We start from the raw sequence: 22,764 nt of genomic DNA on the forward strand, positions 1-22,764 counted from the left end.
TGTATTGAGCTCGGAAGCGAATAGACAGCCAGTGAAGGTCTTTTAAAATAGGTGTTATATGGTCCGACCTGGAGCTACCAGCGACCAATCTAGCTGCCATGTTCTGCACCAATTGCAGCTTCCGGGTTTGGTACAAGGGTTGCCCCATGTAGAGCGCATTGCAGAAATCCAATCGAGAGGTTACCAAAGCATGTACAACAGACTCTAGGTCCTTTCGGTCCAGGTAGGGACGCAGCTGGCGTATCAGCCGAAGCTGATAACAGGCACTCCTGACCGTCGCATCCACCTGAGAAGTCAGCTGGAGCGACGAATCAAGGAGTACTCCCAAGCTGCGCACCGAGTCCTTCAGGGGGAGCGTGACCCCGTTCAGGACCGGGTGACAGATCTCACCACCAGAAACCGGGGAACCTATCACCAGTACTTCCGTTTCCCCTGGATTCACACTGAGTTTGTTCTCCCTCATCCAGCCCATTACCGACGCCAAGCAGGCATCTAGAGGAGAGATGCCATCCTTAGTTACTGCATCAGTCGGAGACATAGGGAAAATTATCTGGGTGTCATCAGTGTACTGATAACCCCGCGCCCCATGTCTCCGGATGATCTCTCCCAGCGGCTTCATGTAAATGTTGAATAGCATAGGGGACAGAATCGCTCCCTGAGGGACAACAGATGCCAGGGCCCTCCTATCGGAGCAACAGTCCCCCAGCTCCACCATCTGGGACCTGCCCGAGAGGTAGGAACGGAACCACTGCAAAGCAGTGCCCCCAATTCCCAACTCCCTCAGGCGTCCCAGAAGGATACCATGGTCGATGGTATCGAAGGCCGCTGAGATGTCCAAGAGCACTAACAGGGACACGCTCCCCCTGTCCATGCCCATATAATGTTTCAAGTCTATAGATCTTGCATACAACATCCATAGATACACCTATACATATCCATAGATACCTGTCTGAACATGTGCATGTGTATGCGCACGTATTTAAACACACACACACACACACACACATATATATATACGCACACAGAGAGAGAGAGAGAGAGAGAGAGAGAGATGCAAGCACATGTACACATATATGTTGGATTATATATACACACACACACACACGTATACACACACACACACATTTATATATACTCTTCTACTTGCGTACAATTTAAACTTAAGCAAACGCATGGAGAAATATGCGGGTACATAAGCATGCACATGGACGCACCTGCGCATGTATACACCGCCCACGTTCTGTTCAACATCAGTGTGTATATATAATTATAATTGCATATATGTTTACTTCCAGTCATAACAGCATAACTGCCCTGCGATTACTGTAACTGGAATGTTTATACTTTGTGATGTTTTTATGATCTGTAAAGTCGAAGGCTTTCATGGCTGGCATACACAGTTTTTTGTGGGTTTTCTGGGCTATGTGGCCATGTTCTGGCAGAGTTTCTTTCTCACGTTTCTCCAGCATCTGTGGCTGGCATCTTCAGAGAATGCTTTGCCTCGAAAAATGCTTTGCCTGGAAAAAGGACCAGAGAGACCCTCTCACAGCCGCAGGAGTTTACTGCAAACCATGTTTAATGGAATATGTTTTTCAGCAGTCCTTTGACTATCTGCTTCCACTGATTCCCTCATCAAAGTTCCCTCGGTCTCTTCTTTGCTAGCTCCTATGAGTAAGAACACAAACATTATATAGATTTGGGGGCATCCAGAACAGGGTCATGCTCAGGTCTCTCACACCAACTTTATTAATCTAATCTGAAATAGGGAGGGGTGAACGTGGGGCTAAATCGTGGGGTAACATCTTCTTCTCTTAATGCTGAGATTGTCTTGTCTGTCATTGTCCTTGTTTACAGAAGAACTTGTCAGTCATGGGAGAGTCCACACAGGAAAGAAGTCACATAAATGTCAGCATTGTGGGAAACATTTTGCTTACAAGTCAGTCCTTGTCAAGCATCAGAGAGTCCACACAGGAGAGAAGCCACACAAATGCCAGCATTGTGGGAAATGTTCTTCTTCGAAGTCAGACCTAGTGAGACATCAGAGAGTCCACACAGGAGAGAAGCCATACAAATGCCAGCATTGTGGGAAATGTTTTTCTTGGAAGTTAAGCCTAGTGACACATAAGAGAGTCCACACAGGAGAGAAGCCAGACAAATCCCAGTAATGAATTAACATTATTTTTGTCAATAATGAATACAAAAAATATATTTTCAATCCAGTGGTGCTAAGAAAAGGCCCTTGTGATTTTGTTTGTAAGCTTTGTGTGTCGATATGTCTGTTTGTGTTTTAAAGTTGTATTTTGTTATTTTAAGGTTTTAATAGCTAATAGTATAGATAATTACTTTGGGTTGTAAATTTGGCTGGAGATTGTGGGTCATGGCATAGGTTCGGTAGTTTGGGGGCTGGGATTTGTTATAGATGTCTAGAATAGTTATGGGAATGATAGCTTTTGCAATGTGTGGGGTGTTGGCTGAAGAAAGCTGGGGGCAGGTATTGACAGAAAGGGTTAGTTTCTGGGAATGGCAAAGGGGGGCTTGTTACCTGTGGGAATTGGAGGTGGGGGCTAGGTTTGGAAAAGGGAGGAGTTTTAGGTTTTGGGGTTTTAATGTATTGTTTGGATTGGAGTGGGCAGTTCTTGCTTAAACACTGAATTTCTATGTGTTCTCAATAAAATTCTTTGTTATTTAAACACATTGGACTCTTTGATGTGCAGAAGTTCTGCATTTGCACAAAACTGACCCTTTCTTCTCTCCTAAGTCCTCAGCTCCATTCCCAGCCATAAGAACAGCAGAGGCAAACACACACACATACACACACACAAACATACAGGATACACAGAGACAGCTATATTTCCAAAGCAGAGCCTTCCTTTCCTGCCTTTCTCTCCTGAGTCCAGCTCTGCACCTTGGGCTCCATTGCGGTCTCCTCAAAAGAAGGAAGGAAGGAAGGAAGGAAGGAAGGAAGGAAGGGGAGGCTACTGAACCCCCAGAGCATACCTTCCTTTCCCACAAAGGCCCCCAGTGGAATAAGCAGCAGCAGCTAGGCCCTGGCAATCCCTGCGCATGCTGAGGAGGGGCATCGAGGGGGATGTTGAGGTCGCCCAGGACTAAAAGCCTAGGCGAATCCAGCAGCAGCTCAAAGACCAGTTGTGTCAGCTCCGCTAGAGAGTCTGTTAAGGAACGGGGCGGACGGTAAACCAACACAATCCGTAGACTTTCCCTAGTCTTTAAGCTGAGGTAAATAAATTCGATGTGGTCCATCTTACGGATAGGTATCCTGGCCAAAGCAAGATTGTCTTCATGGACCAAAGCGACGTCCTCTTACCTGCTCACTGACAGAGAACCCGGCTGGTAAGGCCTGATCCCAGGTGGCGGAGCTATCATCACCCAGCCAGGTCTCTGTGAAACAAGCCAGGTCAGCCTCTTCATCCAGTAGGAGATCATGGACTATGTGCGTTTTATTTTTGACTGACCTGGCATTACACAAGAGCAGGGAAAGGGTCTGTGGCTGGTTTGGTATGCTCTCCAGCCCTTTTGGGATAGCAGGGGGAATGGAAGAGGAGAGAGATATCTGTCAGGGTCCTAATTGCAGCCCTTCTTGCAACACAAAAGGCACTACTTTGAAAAAGGAACAGCTTTTATTGAAGAAGAAGATACATGCAATAGAAGTGACTTTTTGTCAGGAATGAAAGAAAGTGTTAGTTATATCACTTTTATAACCATAAATTAACGCCACCCCATTAACCAATAAAGCTAATTAATTGGATAGCCCTTCCCTGCACAGTGTCCTCCCATCTGGGATTGTGGCAGCGTTTCTAAAAACTATTAAGCTCTCATGTGCCTTATCCCAACCACTGCACCTCTGGCCTTGGACCACAGAACTCAGCCACACAACAGTTTTAATTAACATTATGGCTTAACTATATATATATATATATATATATATATATATATAATGAAACCCCATCAATCTTAATCTAATATGATACCGTATAAAAATATAGTAAGCATAAACACATAACAACACAATACAATATAACAATACCAATAACTCTCTATGTTCTCCCTCCTTTTACAGAGACCAGTCTTTTAAATTCAAGCCTCTGTTAGAAGGATGATTCCCACACATTCCAATCCTAGCAAACAATCACATTCTTTAGCCATGATCTCTCTACCTTTTTCTAGTACAGTGGGCCCTCGCCTTACGCGGGGATCCGTTCCGGATCCCCCCGCGTAAGGCAAATTCTGCCTATGCTCAAGCCCCATTGTAAACAATGGGGCTCGTGCATGGTGGCGCGGTGGCGCGCGGGGTGCAACAGGCGCGTGCGCCCATGCAATTGAATGGGACGTGCCACCCCTTTTGCCCTGCGTGCGCCCCGCGGCTTGATCGCGTATGCTCAAGACGCGTAAAGCGCACCCGCGTATGGCGCGGGCGCGCTGTATCTTCTATTAATGCACATATTAAAACATATTATTTTAACCCACCATAAATCCCATCTATCTTAACTCTAATCTAAACGTAAACCTAGAATCCCAAATGAATAAATGCATGAATAAAAGTATTCATGACATATTGTGATTTCAGGCTGGTGCTCCTTCCCTGAATGAGACTGGCCCATTGCGACCTCAGGCTGATGCTTCTTGCCTGAAACATTGAGACTGTCCCATGGTGACTTCAGTCTGATGCTCCTTGGATGAAGGATTGAGATGGTACAATTGTGACTTCAGGGTGGTCCTCTTTACCCAAAGGATTGAGACTGGCCCATTGCAACCTCATGCTGATGCTTCTTTCCTGAAGGATTGAAACTGAACCATTGTGATCTCAGCCTGAGGTTCCTTGCCTGAGGAATTGAGATGGTACTATTGTGACTTCACCTGAAGGATTCAGACTGGCCCAATTTGAACTCAGGCTCATTATGACTTCACGCTGATGCTCCTTGCCTGAAAGACTGAGATGGGAGAATTGTCACTTCAGACTGGTGATGTATACCTGAAGGATTGGGACTGGTCCATTGTGTGTCAGAAACAGTATATAAGGGTTCTGTCCTAAAGAGTAAAAATATTAGGATTTGGTTATTAAAGAGGAGTTATAGTTGTAGTTCATAATAGGTAGTGTAGAGTGATGGGTTATAGAAAGCATGTAGTGGGAAATTAGAAGGACAGACCGAGTGGCTTTTAGATGAAGGAGGGCGTTTGGAGAGATCGATGGGGTTGCAGCTGGAGATGGTTATCAAGGAGGAGGGAAGCTGGCTTGGGAACACCGCTCTTCAAGGTGAGGCTGTCTGGGGGAAGGGAATGGGGAGTATACACAACCTTGGTATCTATGCAACCTCCGCTTGTGTTGCTTTAGCTTGGGAATTGGGGGCTGGCTTAGGGAGAGGTTGAGTGGGTTAAGAAGGGACCAAGTTCCTTTGGACTTCAGACTTTGCAAAAAGGTGTTAATGGATGTTTCTGCCTGGATTCATCAATAAAGCTTCTTTTGTTTCAAATGAGTTTTATTTTTTGAGCACAGGACTGACTCCAGATCTGGCAGTTTGCAAAGTCTCACAGTTTTAACTCCAATGGAGACCCAGGAACAAGAAGAGTTCTTGGAGAACCCGGTGGTTCTGGAGATCCCGGTGGTGGAGGAGCAGGTGCCTTCTTCAGAGGAACTAGGGCCAAGCCCAAGACTGGGAAACCTCCTGAAGCTCACACCATCCAGGCCACCACTGGAGGATTTGGGTTTCCGGCACCAGAATGGGGAAAGGAAGGCCGTCGGGGGGCAGAGTGACAGCCTGGGACCTGTCAGTGGGGGAGTCGCTTGATAGCTGCCCCAGGACAGAAGAACCCCAGGTAGACGTTTATTGATTGGAGGAAGACATAAAGACATAAAGGAATTAAAGGACCTTATGAAGTGGATGGCGTCAAAGTTAATGGTCAACCAATTACAAATCCATGTAACAGTTTCCTTGTCTAGCTTGTTTCATGTTGTTGTTTTATATACTGTTTAATTTGGTTTACTGCTATTAGTGAATTGCCAAGAGTGGCCACCAGATGGCGGTCCAGGATAGAAGTTGGTGAGAAGCCCAAGGAGGCTGCAGTGCCCTGAGTATCCACAAGAGGGCAGCGCTGTATTAGGAATGTTCTTGATTGATAAAACCGAAGTCTATGGGGACTAATGTGATTTTCCCATTGGCTCCCATTCCTGAGGGGGCGTGGCCTCCTTCCCATTACCTGGACCTTCCTCCGCTCCCATTGGCTGCCATTGTTAAGGAAAAAGCAACATGGGATATACAGTGATTGAAATAAAACATGTATGTGAGAGTCAGGGTGACTCAGCAGAAGCAATTAGGAGCCACACAGGTGTAAAAGGTAATACAATTAGCAAGTCCTGAATGCCAAGGACAGAAATGTAAAGTGGATAATTGAAAACACCTGAGAATTGTTTAGTGGTCAAGGCTGAGATGATGAAATCATTAATTCTGGGTAGAAACAAGAGAACCAATGAGAGTGGATGTACACACCCACTGGGTGGAAACTGACAAGAGTGGGTGGTATGATCCAAGGACTATAATAATGACTATGAATCCCAATGTATTTTGTGGGTAGTAGCAGTGGGTAGTATTGTTGTATTGGAGTAGTGTTGGATAGTTTTGGAGCTGTATATAGTAGAATAAAGTAGATCTTTTATATAAGACTACTGAGTTGTCTGGTGTCTTGGGTGAAGATACAAGAGCCAGCTGGATCCTGAAGAAGTGGGAGGACTTCTGTGGAAGAAGAGTGAGAAGGCTTGGAGAGTTTGTCAGGGTCTTCAGCCTATTCTCTGTAACTCTGCTGCTTTAGAGCAAAGCTTTAACCACTGGCCAAAACTGGTCAGCGCCGGTGCGTAACAAGGTGGTGAGTTCGAGCCAGAGGTGAAGAGCTACAACTCCCATCATCCCTGACAAGGGTTACGGGCCCAGTTACTGCAGCACCCAGCATCCACAGAAGCTGAAAGTTCCAGAGAGTGGAAGACAGTTTTGTAAAAGACAGATCAGAGCAAGCTGTTTGCGCTGCACTGATAAGCTCTGTGAGTAACTCCTCCTGTGTTTTGATTAAGCCCGAAAGGGGTCAGCTGTGCAAACTCAGAAGGACTGTGTCAATTGAGTCACTGCACAAATTAAAATGGAGATTTTGAAGTTTAGCAAATTGAATAGAAGCAACTACTCCACCTGGAAGATTTATGCCCAGTCTCTACTAGTAAAAGAAAGTTTGTGGGCCACTGTTGAAGCCGGGCTGCCAGCCGCAGCAACTGCAGCCATAAAAGAGAAAGATAATAAAGCCAAGGCCTGTCTTTTCCTAATGCTGGAAGAAGACTTGATTAATGATGTCAGAGATAAGGAAACCGCCAAAGATGTTTGGGACACTCTGCAGAGACTACACACTCCTTCTACTGCCTTTGCAAAAATGCTATGGTCTAAGAGAATTTATAGGCAGAAGATGGCAAAAGGACAGTGTGTGGTAGAGCATTTAAAAACGATGCAAGACTTGTTTGTGCAGGCTGAGCTAAGAGGAGTGGAAATAAGTAGAGAACAGCAGTGCTACATATTTCTTGAATCATTAGATCCTACTTGGGGCAACATCACCAATGCTTTGCAGAACTTACCGACAGAAGAATTAACGACAGACTTAGTTGTGGCCAGGATTCTGGAAGAAAACCAGAGGAGGTTGTCTGAGAGGAATGACGCAGCAACTTCTAAGAGCGTGCCAAGTAAGCAAGCCAAGCCTGATGTGCGTGGGCTGGACCAGGCAGCTTCTTCGAGGGAACAAAGAAAATGTTTCTACTGTAAGAAGATAGGACATCTGCAGAGGCACTGCAAGCAGTTGGCTGCTGATAGAAGCAAGCAAGAGGCAGAAGCAGTCCAAGCCGCCTTTTTTGAAGGACAATAGAAATAATAATAAGGGGTTTGCGACCATGATAAAAGAAAAACGAAATGCAAACTCTAAATGGCTTGTAGATTCAGGAGCCTCATCCTCCATGTGTAACAATATTAACATGATAAGTGATAAAAAGCCAGCCAATGTAAATGCTGTAGTTTTGGCTGATGGGAATGAGCTCAGTACTGTAAATCAAATGGGAACAGTTTACATTCCAGGGCTGAAAGAAAACTTTAATGATGTTTTGCATGTAAAAGAATTAGAAAACAACTTGTTATCAGTGAGCAGATTAACAGACAGAGAATACATAGTCACATTTGAAAAGAACTTGTGTAAAATAACCTTGAATGGGGAACTGCTTGGCATAGGTTTGAAAAAGGATAAGCTTTATTTCTTAGAAGAAAATGTTGATAATTACAAAGTTGAGAATGCTAACAATATTGATAATGTTCCGATGCACAAAGACTGCATACATGAGCTCCATAGAAAATTTGGCCATGCAAGTTTTAAGTGTTTAAAGAATTTAATAAGCATGTGTCCAGATCTGAAAGTAGCAGAATGCAAAAATCATTTAGACTGTACAGTTTGTAATCAAGTCAAGGTCAGAGCTTTTCCAGTAGCTAAGAAATCCAAGAGAATTGCTCAAAGACCATTTCAATTTGTACATGCTGATGTAGCCCAAGCAAATTGTTTGTCTTTAGGAGGAAGCAAATATTTCCTAGTAATTGTGGATAGATATTCAAGGTATGCTTTTGTAAGAATATTGAAAAATAAGTCTGACGCTGGGCAAAGTTTGAAAGCATGGGTAAGAATGATAGAGAGACAATTTGATAGCAGAGTTGGGACAATTGTTACAGATAGAGGTGGCGAATTTTTAAACAACCAGCTGTATAATTGGTTTCAGAAGGTGGGGATAAGACATGAAACCACCAACCCTGCTTGTCCAAGTGAGGATGGTTTAGCAGAAAGGAAAATCCAAGACATTAAAAGGATTTCTGCTTGCCTGATGGCAGATGCAGGAGTAGGTGACAGTTTCTGGGGTGAAGCTACTCTGACTGCCATACACATAAGTAATAGATTATTTCATTCAGAGATTGAAGACATTCCCTACAGGGTCTTGTATGGGAGAGTGCCAAATTTCAAGTATTTAAGAGTGTTTGGACAATATGCACATGTGTACATACCTGCTTGTTTTAGTAGAAAAGGAGAACCAAAAAGCAAAAGGCTTATGTTCTTAGGATACTCAGGGAACAGCTACAAATTTCTTTTGGCAGGAAGAGAAGTACAGTACTCCAGGTCTGCAAATTTTGAAAGACATGCTGGCTGGGACAAGCTGCATGCAAACAAGGAAGTGTTCTTGAGGTTAGGTAGCTCAAGTGAGCAAGAAGCCCAGGCTGAACCAACTTCAGGAAACTGAGGGGTTTCAGTCAAGCCAGAAGCCTCTACTAGCAGTAGTGGTAGTACCTCAGATGGGGAGACACAATCAAGACCAGTAACCACTAGAATGACAGAATTCGTACCCAGGCGTAGTCACAGAGTTAGAAAGTCACCAGATAGATTTGTTGTGACACAGGCAAGAGCTTGTACAGTTGTAGAAGAGCCTGAGAGTTTTGAAGAGTTAGAAACCTTTTCTAGAGAAGAACAAGAAAGATGGTGTGAAGCAATGGATAGTGAGTTTAGTTGCTTGGTGAACAAAAATGTTTTTGAAGTTGTTGATAGACCCAGAGATAAGAAAGTGATTGGTTGTAAATGGGTGTACAAGAGAAAGGAAATGCCTGATGGAAGCATTAAATACAAAGCAAGATTGGTAGCTAAGGGATTTGCACAACAGCAGTATGAGAATTTTGATAAGACTTATTCTCCAACAGCAAAGCCAGAAAGTTTGAGAATGGTGTTAGCTGTAGCAGCAAGAAGGAATTTAGTTGTGGAACATTTTGATTTTGAAACAGCTTATTTAAATGCAAATTTGGATGAAGAAATTTTTATGGAACAGCCACAAGGTTTTGAGGAGAATGGAAGTCAGAAAGTTTATAGGTTGAAGAAGGCATTGTATGGTTTAAAACAGAGTGCCAGAGCATGGAATTTGTGCATTAATGATGAGCTAGTTAAGTTAGGATACAAGAGAAGCGTAGCAGATGCTTGTGTTTATACAAAAGGAGACATAGTGTTAGTGATTTATGTGGATGACTTGTGCATGGCAGCAAAGTCAAAACAGGAAATAGAGTCAGTGAAGAGAGAGTTGTCAGAAAAATTTGTTTTAAAAGATCTAGGTTTGTTGAAGTCTTATTTAGGCATTAATGTTGAATGGACACAAGAAGGACATTGTTTACTAAGCCAGAGAAAGAAGATAGAAAATTTGATTGAAAAGTGTGGACTACAAAATGCTAAGATAGTTAGAGCTCCAATGACAACTGGTTTCGTATCTGAGCCAACAACCAGAGATTTTGAGGACAAGACATTTTTCAGGAGCATAATAGGATCTCTACAATTCATTTCTTGCCACACTAGACCAGACATTTCGTATGCCGTTAACGTTTTATCCAGAAGACTTTGTGATCCTAAGGTTGAGGATTGGACAGCTGTGAAACACTTGTTAAGATATTTGAAAGGGACTCTAGACAAAAAGTTAATCATCAGAAGCAGTAATGAAGATTTAGATTGTTTTGTAGACAGTTCGTTTGCATCAGAATCAGGAGACAAGAAGTCAGTGACAGGAATGATAATCAAATATAGTGAAAGTCCAATAGTATGGAGAAGCAGAAAACAAACAAACGTAGCATTAAGCACATCTGAAGCAGAATTTGCAGCTTTGAACGAAATTGTGAACGAGGTACAATGGCTTGAACAATTGTTAAATGACTTGAACGAAAATTTCAAAGTACCTGTAGAAATTCAAGAAGATTCGCAATCATGCATAGCAATGGCTGAAACAGAAAGTTTGAAGAACAGAACCAAATATGTGGGTGTAAGATACCAAAATGTAAGAGACATGGTTCAAAAAGGAGAAATAGAGTTGAGATACATAGAAACACAAAATAACATAGCAGATTTGTTTACTAAAGCATTGACAGTGGAAAAACATGAAAGGTTGACACAAATGGTTGGAATGACATTGTAAGCCACATACAATATTTTATTTCGGAGGGGATTGTTAAGGAAAATGCAACTTGGGATATACAGTCAAAGAAATAAAACATGTATGTGAGAGTCAGGGTGACTCAGCAGAAGCAATTAGAAGCCACACAGGTGTAAAAGGTAATGGAATTAGCAAGTCCTAAATGCCAAGGACAGAAATGTAAAGTGGATAATTGAACACACCTGAGAATTGTTAAGTGGACAAGGTGAAATGATGAAATCATTAATTGTGGGTTGAACCAAGAGAACCAATGAGAGTGGATGTACATGCCCACTGGGTGGAAACAGACAACAGTGGGTGGTGTTTTGCAATGACTATAATAATGGCTATGAATCCCAATGTATTTTGTGGGTAGTAGTAGTGAGGAGTATTGGAGTATTACTGGAGTTGTGTTGGATAGTTTTGGAGCTGTATATAGTAGAATAAAGTAGATATTTTATAAGACTACTGAGTTGTCTGGTGTCTTGGGTGAAGATACAAGAGCCAGCTGGATCTTGAAGAAGTGGGAAGACTTCTGTGGAAGCAAGAGTGAGAAGGCTTGGAGAGTTTGTCAGGGTCTTCAGCCTATTCTCTGTAACTCTGCTGCTTTAGAGCAAAGCTTTAACCACTGGCCAAAACTGGTCAGCACCGGTGCGTAACAAGGTGGTGAGTTCGAGCCAGAGGTGAAGAGCTACAACTCCCATCATCCCTGACAAAAGCAAACTGCTGTGCCCTTCCTAGCTTGTGTGATCTTCCTCATAAACAACCTTGGCCACCCTCTCCACCTTCTGGTGTTGCTTGACCACATGTGCCTTGTTTTTCCTGACTGTGAAATGTTGGGGGATATGGGAGACCATCTCTGGATCTAAATTGGGGGTGGGCCCAGTGGCCCTCAAGTCCAGAGGGCTCCCCAGAACTGTTTTTTTAAAAATGATATTTGCCTCCAAAATTTGGCAAGAAATGGCTAAATGCACCATAATTATTTTGGGGCTAAATGTACTGTATGTGCAGGGAATGTCAGTATCCTAATCCATCCACAATATCCCAGCCATGGCCTAAATTATATTTTATTATATTTTATATTATATTTAAAAGATTCAAGACAAACTGGATCTCAAAGGCATATGATGTGCACAATGGGACAAAGTCTTTAATGAACATCTACTGAGGAAACCTTTCATTAATAACTGGCTAACTGTGAAAAAATGTTTTACATTGGACTTCCGCTTTGGGTTTCCACACAAGAGGCTTTTTTAGGCCAATGGGGAAAAGATCATAAATGGATAAGGTACAGAGACATATGAACTCATGATAATGAAGGAAATGTTATATTAAGATTAAAGGAAGAAATCATAACTAAACTAGGCCATATGAATTGGTTGAATTATATTCAACTTAAAGAAGGAATCATAGAATCGTAGGGTTGGAAGAGACCACAAGGGCCATCAAGTCCAACCCCTGCCATGCAGGAATTCACCATCAAAGCATGCCCAACAGTATGCAAAGGAATCTTGTATCACCTTGAAACCAACTAAAAGGAAGAGATTGGCAACATGAAACTTCATGGCCTTGTGCCCAATTCATCATGTGCATGATAGACCTTGTCACAATAGGTCTACCAAGCCAGGTTTACAAAGGATGAGAGTTTATTTGGTTTTGAGAAAGAAGACAATGAATATTAATGAAAGAAGATGAAAAAAATATATTATGTAAAATATATAACATCTTACGGAAAAGATCCGTTGAAGAAGTGGAAATTAAAGATTCGATGATAAAATGGGCACAAGAGTTAGGATACAATTTAGACTTGGAAAAATGGGAAGAAGCTAGATTAAAAACAAAATAAATACTGTAGCACAAACAATAAAAGAAAATTATTTTAAAGTTGTAAATAGATGGTATCAAACACCATTCTCACTAGAAAAAATTATAAATTAAAGGATAACCGGTGTTGGAGATGCCAAAAAGAAATGGGTACATATTTACATATGTGGTGGCAAAGCATATATATAAAGTCATTTTGGGTGAAGATTCATTTGGAAACAAAGTTAATATTAAAAATTGATTTTGAGTTCAGACCAGAAATATATCTGTTAAACAAGACCTCATTACTAGACTCAGAGGAAGAAAGGAAATATTGGGAAATATTATTATACTTAATATCGGCTGCCAGAAGGATAATAGCAAAGAACTGGAAATTACCTATAATAATCCCACAAATAGAGACTTGGCAAAACGAAATTCAAGAATTGAAAGATCTAGACAGATTAACAGCATTAATAAACAAGAAGGATATGGTTAAATGGGAAAAGGATTGGGAAGCTATAAGACTATATTTAGCGGCTGCTCATTAAAGAGAGGCACAAGAAACAAAACCGTTTTATTCATACCTAGAGATAAAATTATACAGTTTCGTGTGGAAAGTTTTCAGGTATAATCCTAATATATAACAGATTTATAGCTTGTTGATATATGTTTTTATTTATCTTGTTGTAAAAATGCAAGCTTTGTAAATACATATATATATATATATATATATATATATATTCATTCATAAAATGGGGGGGAAAGGCAGTAGCTTTTTGCTTGCTAACAGAATTTAAACTTTATTTCCTGGACTGAATTCTGAAGTGATGAAATAATATTTGGATGCACCATGTGCTTTCCTCCCCTTTTCATAGTCACTCTCTGGATGAGGGCTATTTCCTATTTCAGGTGACCTTTGCAGATGTGGCAATATATTTCTCCGAAGATGAATGGAATTTGTTGACGAAGAAACAGAAACTTTTGTACAATTATGTAATGATGGACAATTACGAGAATGTGGCTTCTGTAGGTAAGGAACCTGAATCTATTGCTCTTTCTATAAAGACTGAGGGCCCTTTCATACCATATTATCATGTTGCTTTGGTTCCACTAGAATGATAGACTCATAGAGTTGGAATAGACCACAAGGGCCATCCAGTTCAATCCCCTTCTGCCATGCAGGAATACACATTCAAATAACCCCCAAGAGATGGCCATCCAGCCTCTCTTTAAAGACCTCCAAAGAAGAGGACTCCACCAAACTCTAAGGGAGTATATTCCACTGTCAAAGAGCTCTTACTGTCACCAAGTTCCTCCTAATGTTTAGGTGGAACCTCTTTCCCTGTGGCTTGCATCCATTGTGGTGTCTCCTTTTTTCTGTAGCAGCAAAAGGCAAGCCTGCTCCTTGCGCAACATGACACCCTTTCAAATATTTAAACAGGGATATCATATCCACTCTTTATCTTCTTTCCTCCAGGCTAAACATAACCAGGTCTCTATGCTGCTCCTCATAGAGCTTGATGGTTTCCAGATCCTTCACCACTTTGGTTGCCCTCCTTTGGACATGCTCCAATGTGTCGACATCCTTTTTAATTGTGGGGCCCAGAACTGGACACAGGATTATTCCAGGTGAGGGCCGACCAAAGCAGAATAGAGTGGCACTATTACTTCCCTTAATCTAGAAACTATTCTGGTGGCGCAGTGGTTAAATGCCTGTACTGCAACCATTCACTCAAAACCACAAGGTTGCGAGTTCAAGACCAGCAAAAGGGCCCAAGCTTGACTCAGGCTTGCATCCTTCTGAGGTCGCTAAAATGAGTACCCAGACTGTTGGGGGCAAATTAGCTTACTTGCTAATTAGCTTACTTGCTGTTCACCGCTATGATCTCTGGAATAGCGGTATATAAATAAAACAAATTATTAATTATTATTATTCTTGTATTGATGCAGCCTAGAATCACATGGGCCTATTTAGCTGCTACATTACACTGTTTGCCCATGTTCAACTTGTGGCCTACTAGGAGTCCCAGAGGCCTTTAAAGCCTAGTTTAATTGTGATAGCAGCATCCTCTACAATATTTAAATCTGTAGTTCAGTGAGGCACTTTTCCTCTCCAGTTTCTAAGAATTGTAAATACTCCATCCTAAACTGCCAGTTCTAGGATTTTGTGGAAAGAAACCATGGAGATTAATGCTTTTCTCACCCAAATGGTACTCAGCACATCCCTGAGCAAGTTTTCTACCTCCAGGTCAAGATGCACTCATTATTCCTTTGCTCTAGTTTTTCTAAACTCCAAGCCTTTATTTCAAAAACCATCTCTCTGGCTGACAAAGGTGACTCCATCTTTCTATAGTTTTTTATTTCAACAAGGAATATTTCCACCACAGGAAATGTTTTTCATTGAAATCAAACCTAGTGACACACCAGAGAATCCACTCAGGAGAGAAGTCATACAAATGCCAGCATTGTGCGAAATGTTTTTCTCAAGAGTCAAACCTAGTGAGACACCAGAGAATCCACACAGGACAGAAGCCGTACAAATGCCAGCATTGTGGGAAATGCTTTTCTCGGAGGTCAGGCCTATTCAAGCACCAGAGAGTCTACACAGGAGAGAAGCCACACAAATCAAAGCAGTGAACAAACAATATTTTTGTAAAGAAGGAATACAAAAATATTTTTTCAATCTAGCTGTGAAAAAAAAAAGGCCCTTATGATTTTATTTGTACGATTTTTATGTCCATATCTCTGTTTATGTTATATTTTGTTAAGTTTAGGTTTTCATTGCTACTAGTCTAGATAATTGCTTTGGGTTATAAATTTGGCTGGGGATAATGGGGGTTGGTATAGGTTAGTTAGATGGGGGTGCAGAGATTTGTTGGAGCAAGCTAGAATAGCAATGATATCACTTGGAATTTGTGGGATGTTGGCTGAAGAAATTTGGGGACCGGTAGTAAGAGAAAGGGAACTAGCTTCTTCGAATGTCTGGGGCAGTGAGAGATTGTGTGTGTGAGAAGGATGGCAAAGTGGAGCTGGTTAATAGTGGGGGGTAGATGGTGGGAATTGTAGGTGGGGGCTAGGTTTGGTAGAAGGTGGAGTTTTAGGTTTTGAGGTTTTAATATATACTTTGGTTTGGCAAGGGCAGTTCTGGCTTAAACACTGAATTCCTGACTATGTGTTTTCAATAAAGTTCTTTAATAATAATAATAATAATAATAAAATTTTATTTCTATACCGCTATTCCAGCGATCACAGCGGTGTACATCAAAGAGTAAGACAATTGAAACATTAGCATGAAACAATACAAAGTTAATAATTAAGAACAGTAAAAAAAAATAAAAACCTAACAACACTCTATACAAGTGGCTGTTTAGAATGGAATACACAAAGACATTGCCACGGGGAAGAGAATGACCACAAGGCTCATGGGGGGAAAGCCTGGCGGAACAAAAAAGTCTTCAAGTTCTTCTTGAAGCATCGAGGGAGGTGGAACACACTGGACTCTTTGATGCAGAGAAGTTGTGAATTTGCACAAAACTGACACTTTCTTCTCTCCTCAGTCCTCAGCTCCATTCCCAGCCATAAGAACAGCAGAGACAAACACGCACACACCATGCACACACACACACACACACACACATCTATCTATCTATCTATCTATCTATCTATCTATCTATCTATCTAATAGTCTCTCTGTGTATACTGTATGTAGATAGATAGATAGATAGATAGATAGATAGATAGATAGATAGATAGATAGACTGTATATATATATATAATCAGAGCCTGCCTTTCCTGGGCTCCATTGCGGCCTCTTGAAAATCTCCTCAAAAGAAGGGAGGGAGGAAGGAAGGAAGGAAAGGGAGGCTGCTGAACGCCTGGCACATTCCTTCCCTTCCCTCAAAGGCCGCCAGTGGGATAAATAACAGCAGCAGTAAGGCCCTGGTGATCTGTACGCATGATTAGAATCTCCTAACTGAAGCATTGCTGCCCTCATAGTCTGTTCTGAGGGATGGAAATGGGGGACAACCCTCATTCATTTAGAAGAATGGCTGGAGGGTCTTCTGGGAGACCCTGCGGGTTGTAAGAAGGAAGGAAGCCACTCTCCTTCCCCAAAGAAAGGGGGCCTGCCAGGCCTCCTCCCTCTTTCTTTCCCTGCCTCCTCCTCGGGGGATTCCTTAAGGCCCAGGTAATTAGGGGGTTATTATGAGAAAAGAGGTCAGGAGGAACCCTTGGAGAGAGGCATGGCCATGGAGGGGATCAGGATCCAAATGTAGAAAGGGCTTTGAGGATCCCCCTCCCTCCTGGAAAGTGGGGCAGAGGAAAGACCCTCCATTCTGATGCTTCATTTGGGGAATATTTTTGTGCCAAATAAAGAGCATCATACAGGATATCATTGGAAATAACATTTTTGGGTGGGAGGAGTTTTCCCTGGGGTCTTGGGGCATGGCATAGGTTCACCATCACTGCCCTAGAGGAACAATCCTAAATAGAAAGTAATGGCTGCCAAAGAATTGATGATGGTAGAATGAGGTGTTCTGGAAGGGAGCCTGGCTAGCTAGTGCTATGAGCAAAATACTCACTCTCTGTTGCAAAATGTTATTGCAGATCCCATTTCTGGCTCCTAGCACCAATGGGGCCACACTCCTGAGATCTAAAGAAGGACTCCTGTATATGCAGCCAGAGCATAATCCCCTCTACCCAAAGTGCGATGAAGAAGCAGGTGTCAATCCTATTCCCACCCTAGAGAGATTACTAGTGTATGGAAGTGCTGAATCAGGGTTATATTTCAGATTTTAAGGCAACTATTGACGGTGCTGAATCATATCCCTCAAACTCAGCATCTTAGAGGGTATTAAAACTGAGAACAGGTTGAATGAACCTTGACATGGAAGCCAAGATCCTTGATTGCTCCTGCATTCAACTATGTTCCAGACTGCAATCTGCCGTGTCCATTGGACCTCAAGGGGAGCCACCGAGAGCCACACAAGCTCCATTTCTATATCCTTGTCCTGGGTTTTCTGTCGGGGTCATTGGATTCCATGGCAAAAGGCCTGGCAGGAAAGTAGCTGAGGCTTACCTTTGCCAGAGTATAGTTTCCTGCTTGTTGGAATAAGCTTTCAAGCACTCGCCGATGTGGTCGCCTATATTCAACAGACAGCTGAGCATAAGATTCTCCAGTTCTTCCACCAAGCGCCCCTTGCCTGGGTTGTCCAGATCTTGTATGGCCTTCCTGACTGGCTGCATCTTCTCTTTGCACTGAAGAGGGGAACAAACAGAGAGGAGAGGCAATACATTAGCCATGTGAAAGGGAAGGGTGGGAGGGAACGTGGGAGGAATTGTTTAAACTTGCCTATTGCTTTGGACAGCTAAGTAAAGAGGAAAATCAGCTCATCTAAAATGTGATGCTGCAGAAGAGTTCAATGGATACTCTTTTCTGCACGCTTTCAGCATGCTGTGAGTGGCAGAAAACATACAATGTCAAATGTTTCCTGGTTTTCCTCCTCTTCTTCCTCCTGTTCCGTGATAGCTATGGGCTCGCTCCCATCTGCAACGTAGACAGGGCCCTGTGGTGGGTTCCCTTTATCTCCAACTTTGGTCTCACTGTCTTTGAGAGAAGAATATTGGGCAGATTAGTCCTAAAGCAAAATTAGGGATGGGACAAAACAGGGATCTGACCATTGAAATAAAGGAGGGTGACAGGTTGTGACTTTGCCTTATTGTGGTGCTGTTGATGGTGGTGCTGGTGTGTCTGCAAGTCATTTTTGACTAATGGAGACTCAAAGATGCTTTTGTTCATTCTGCATTTTGTATTCTAAGCCACCTTGAGGCCCACCCATGGGAGAAAGATGAGATGAAATGTAATTAATAATACAACCATACAGTTCAAAGAAGGTACAATAGGAAGGAATGAATAAGAAGGATGCTTTCAGGTGAGATCAACCAGTCCAACTTGTGATGCCTTCAAAAAGCAGGAGTAGGTTCCACAGTAAGGAAGACAGTACTCAAAACACCAACATAAAATAGGAAACAGGCAAACTAACCCAGAGAAATGCTCTTGTCCTGAGGTCTCTCCTCCTTCTCTCAGCCTCAACTGACTCAACTCCCACCTTGGCCAAGATTCCCAATTGATTCCAGGGAAACCAACCAAAGACACACATTCTCCTTGGTCACATCTGACCACTTCTCCATTAGTCCAATTATATGGGTTGCATTTCTCTTAACAGGATGATTTCAACTGCTTTTTAACCTTTCACAGTCAGCTCTCAGTATCCACAGATTCTGCATCTCAATATATCCCCCAAAAGCCAACCTTGATTTTGCCATTTTATGTAAGGCGCATCATACTACAACCCCATTGTTTGTAATAGGACTTGAACATCCACGGATTTTGGTTACTTCATGGGGTCCTGAAACCAAACCTCAGCAGATACTGAGGTCAAACTGTAAATAATGTTCAAATTCTTTTTATTTTCAGAATAAACAACCATACAATCAATAAAATTACAATCCAAACATACAGCACACTTGTTCTTGTTTTCTTATTATTACCATCTACTTCTTCCATCTACATCTTTCTCCTTCCTACCTCCTCTATTCTTTAAACCGCATGTCATCCTACCTTCCTACTACCTTCTTTCTCATTCGTTCCATCTCTCTCCTCCTTTCTCTCTCTTTCCTTCACAACTGTACTACTATCTTTCTCATCATTCCACTCTACTCAACTGTAAACTTTACTTTCTACACTTACACACACCTTCAACTACACACATAACTCTCTTTTTCCCATCGCTATATTCTTTCTTTCTTTCTCACTTCTAGAAGAATAGGAAAGAAGATCTTATTTCAGCTTCCTCACTTCTAATTTATTCTATACTTTACCATGTATCATAACTTTCCTTTCTTTCTCTATTTCATATTTACTTCTATCTTGTTACTCAGTTTACGTTCTTCTACTCTATCCAAAGTTCAGTTAATACACAGAGAAGAATCTCCAATGTCATCTCCTTCGATCTCCTTTGAAGGCTGACTGATGCATTTTTGCGTCATTAGATACAACAGTGATGCTCCACTCCACTCTTATGCCCTCTAACTGTGCGTTAATATAATAATAATAATAATAATAATAATAATAATAATAATTTATTTGGATCCTGCCTTTTCCCAAATGAATCAAGGCGGGTTTACAAGAAAGAGTAATAAAATACAATACGTGTAAACAAAATAATAGCCAAACCCTAACCCTCCCTCCCTCACCCCAGTCCCAATTATAAAAGTAAGTTATGGGCCTGAACATCCTTTCCAATTTTGAAGTAAAATTAAATATTTGGGTGTGACTATTACTGGGAAAAACTCTGACCTATTTAGAAACAATTATATACCATTATGGAATAATATAAAAAAGGACTTACAAAGTTGGGGGAAATTACAAATTTCAGGGCTTGGAAAAATAGCGGCTATACAGATAAATATTACACCCAAACTACTATTTTTATTTCAGAATCTTCCTATTATAACCAATGACAAACCTTTTAAAGAATGGGATAAGGAATTTGTGAGACTCAAGTATTCTGAACCAATCATCCACAACAGCTATTGTAAAACAAAAATGTATTGTAGAGAAGGTAGAAATACACTGGATCACATTTTTGCTGAAGCTGAAGAACTCCAAAGAGAAACCCCACTTTAAAACCCCAGCCACCACTCTTTTTTCCTGTTCAACCCAGATCGTTCCCCCCCAACTCACCCCCCTTCGCCACAGAGGAGGAGATTCTACATCAAAGCAGTCCTAACGAAAGCACCATTTGGTTCATAGTCTTTTCTGCCTTGAGAGCTCTATGGATACCGGAATAGAGGGTATCTGTTAAACATCACCCCATCATAAAACTGCCTGACTGGCAGTAACTGCTTGCTGCTCTCAGCTGACAGTTCCAGATACGTGATCATCCTGAGCATAGCCCATGGTGGCAGCAACTCTTTCCCAGAATGCCTTTCCCTGAGAGGTTTAGATAGATCCATCATGTCTATCTATCTATATATCTATCTACCCATGTATCTATATAACTATATATATGTGAGAGTTTAACGCACTGGACTTCTGTTCTGCAACCTCCCTCTAATCCTTGTCCACCCCGGCATAACACCCATTCATGACAGTCCATTAAAGCATATGAATATGTGTCTAGAAGCTATCCCTACTTATCTCACTAACTTATGCAATCCTCGTGGCAGAATCGTCACTGAATCACTGAATGAAGGAGGATTCTGACAGAATTAACTAAATTCATCTGGAATAAAAAGAAACCAAGGATTAAACTCAAAGTACTTCAGCACAGTAAGGAAAGGGGGGGGGGGTAGGATTTCCAAATTATAAAATGTATTATCAAGTCTGTTGCTTAGATTGGATCAAAGAATGGGTACAAATTAAAAAGGATAAAGCTCTACAACTGGAAGGGTTTGATAATGTGGTTGGCTGGCATGGTTTTCTATTATATGATCAAATCAAAATAAACAAAAACTTTAATAATCACTATCTAAGGAAATCCTTACTGAGAATTTGGCTGAAATACAAACCCTATATTGTTCCTAAAATCCCCAGATGGGCCTCAATAAATGAGGCCTTTTTAGACGAGAGAGAATGAAGGATGTAGATTGGGTAAGATATAATGATCAGTTAAAAATTGAAAATAGGGAGTTCAAAATCAAAACAATGGAAGAATTAACGGACGAAGGTTTTAATTGCAATTGGTTTCTGTACAGACAAATAGTTGAAAGATTTAAATTAGACAACAAAACCCAACAGATAGGAAAAGAAGATACAGAATTTGGAATATTGTTAAGCAAAGATTCGGATCACAAAATCGCTAAACTATACAAATTACTACTACATTTAGAATTGGAAAGCGAAACAGTTAAACAATTTATGATAACATGGGCACAGGATTTTGGTAAACCAATACTAATGGAGGAATGGGAAAAAATTGGAAAGTTAAATTAAAATATACATTGAGCGCAGACATAAAAGAAAATTACCTTAAAGTACAATATAGATGGTACATAACTCCAGAAAAATTAAGCAAGATTTATAGGAATAAGAGGAATGAATGCTGGAATTGTAATAGTACAAATGCAAATTATATGCACATGTGGTGGGAATGCAAAAAAAATTAAAAACTTTTGGAGCCAAATTCATAGAGAAATGGAAGGGATATTGGATACAAAAATTAAATTCGAGCCCAAATTTTTTTTATTAGGAATGGTGCGAGATTCAAAACTGGAAAGTAAATTTGGTAAGATTATATTTTATATGATAAGCACTGTGAGAATGATCATAGCTACTTCAACTATCCTGATATTTGCTGGAAGTCAAACTCAGTCAAATTCCTCACTTGCCTGGAAGACAATTTCATGGTCCGAAAGGTGGAAGAGGCAACAAGGGGGTCAGCTATTTTAGATCTGATCCTAACCAACAAGGATGACTTGGTTAATGGGGTGCAAGTGGTGGGATCCTTAGGTGGAAGTGACCATGTTCTCCTGGAGTTTGTAATACAGTGGAAAGGAGAAGTCAGGCAGAGTCAAACACGCATTCTAGACTTTAGGAGAGCGGATTTCAGTAAACTTAGAGAAGTATTGAGGGTGATCCCGTGGTCAGAAATACTTAAAGGGAAGGGAGTTCAGGACGGATGGGAGTTTCTCAAAAGGGAGATACTGAAGGCACAATTTCAAACAGTTCCAGTGAGAAAGAAAAACGGGAGGTGTCTCAAGAAACCAGGATGGATGACTAAGGAACTTTCAACTGAGCTGAGTTTGAAACGGAACATGTATAAGAAATGGAAAAAGGGGGAAATCACGAAAAAGGAATTCAAAGAAATAGCAGGCATTTGTAGGGGTAAAGTCAGAAAAGCTAAAGCGCAGAATGAACTCAGGCTTGCTAGAGCGGTTAAGAACAA

The 22,764-nt window shown here is 41.4% G+C and overlaps 1 protein-coding gene across 1 annotated transcript in view; it reads left to right on the forward strand.

The window, feature by feature from the left end:
- Window positions 1-13,783: 13,783 nt before the first annotated feature.
- Window positions 13,784-22,764, forward strand: part of LOC149287678 (uncharacterized) — a 122,149-nt gene continuing 113,168 nt past the window's right edge. Inside the window, exon 1 of the mRNA XM_089492610.1 lies at window positions 13,784-13,847. Within this exon, the coding sequence (XP_089348736.1) occupies window positions 13,814-13,847 (34 nt within the window). The 5' untranslated portion in view covers window positions 13,784-13,813. The remainder of the gene's footprint in view (window positions 13,848-22,764) is intronic.

Source organism: Sceloporus occidentalis, unplaced genomic scaffold (genome assembly GCF_023333645.1).
Source record: "Sceloporus occidentalis isolate IW3139 unplaced genomic scaffold, rSceOcc1.0.p SCAF_57, whole genome shotgun sequence".
NCBI lineage: Eukaryota > Metazoa > Chordata > Lepidosauria > Squamata > Phrynosomatidae > Sceloporus > Sceloporus occidentalis.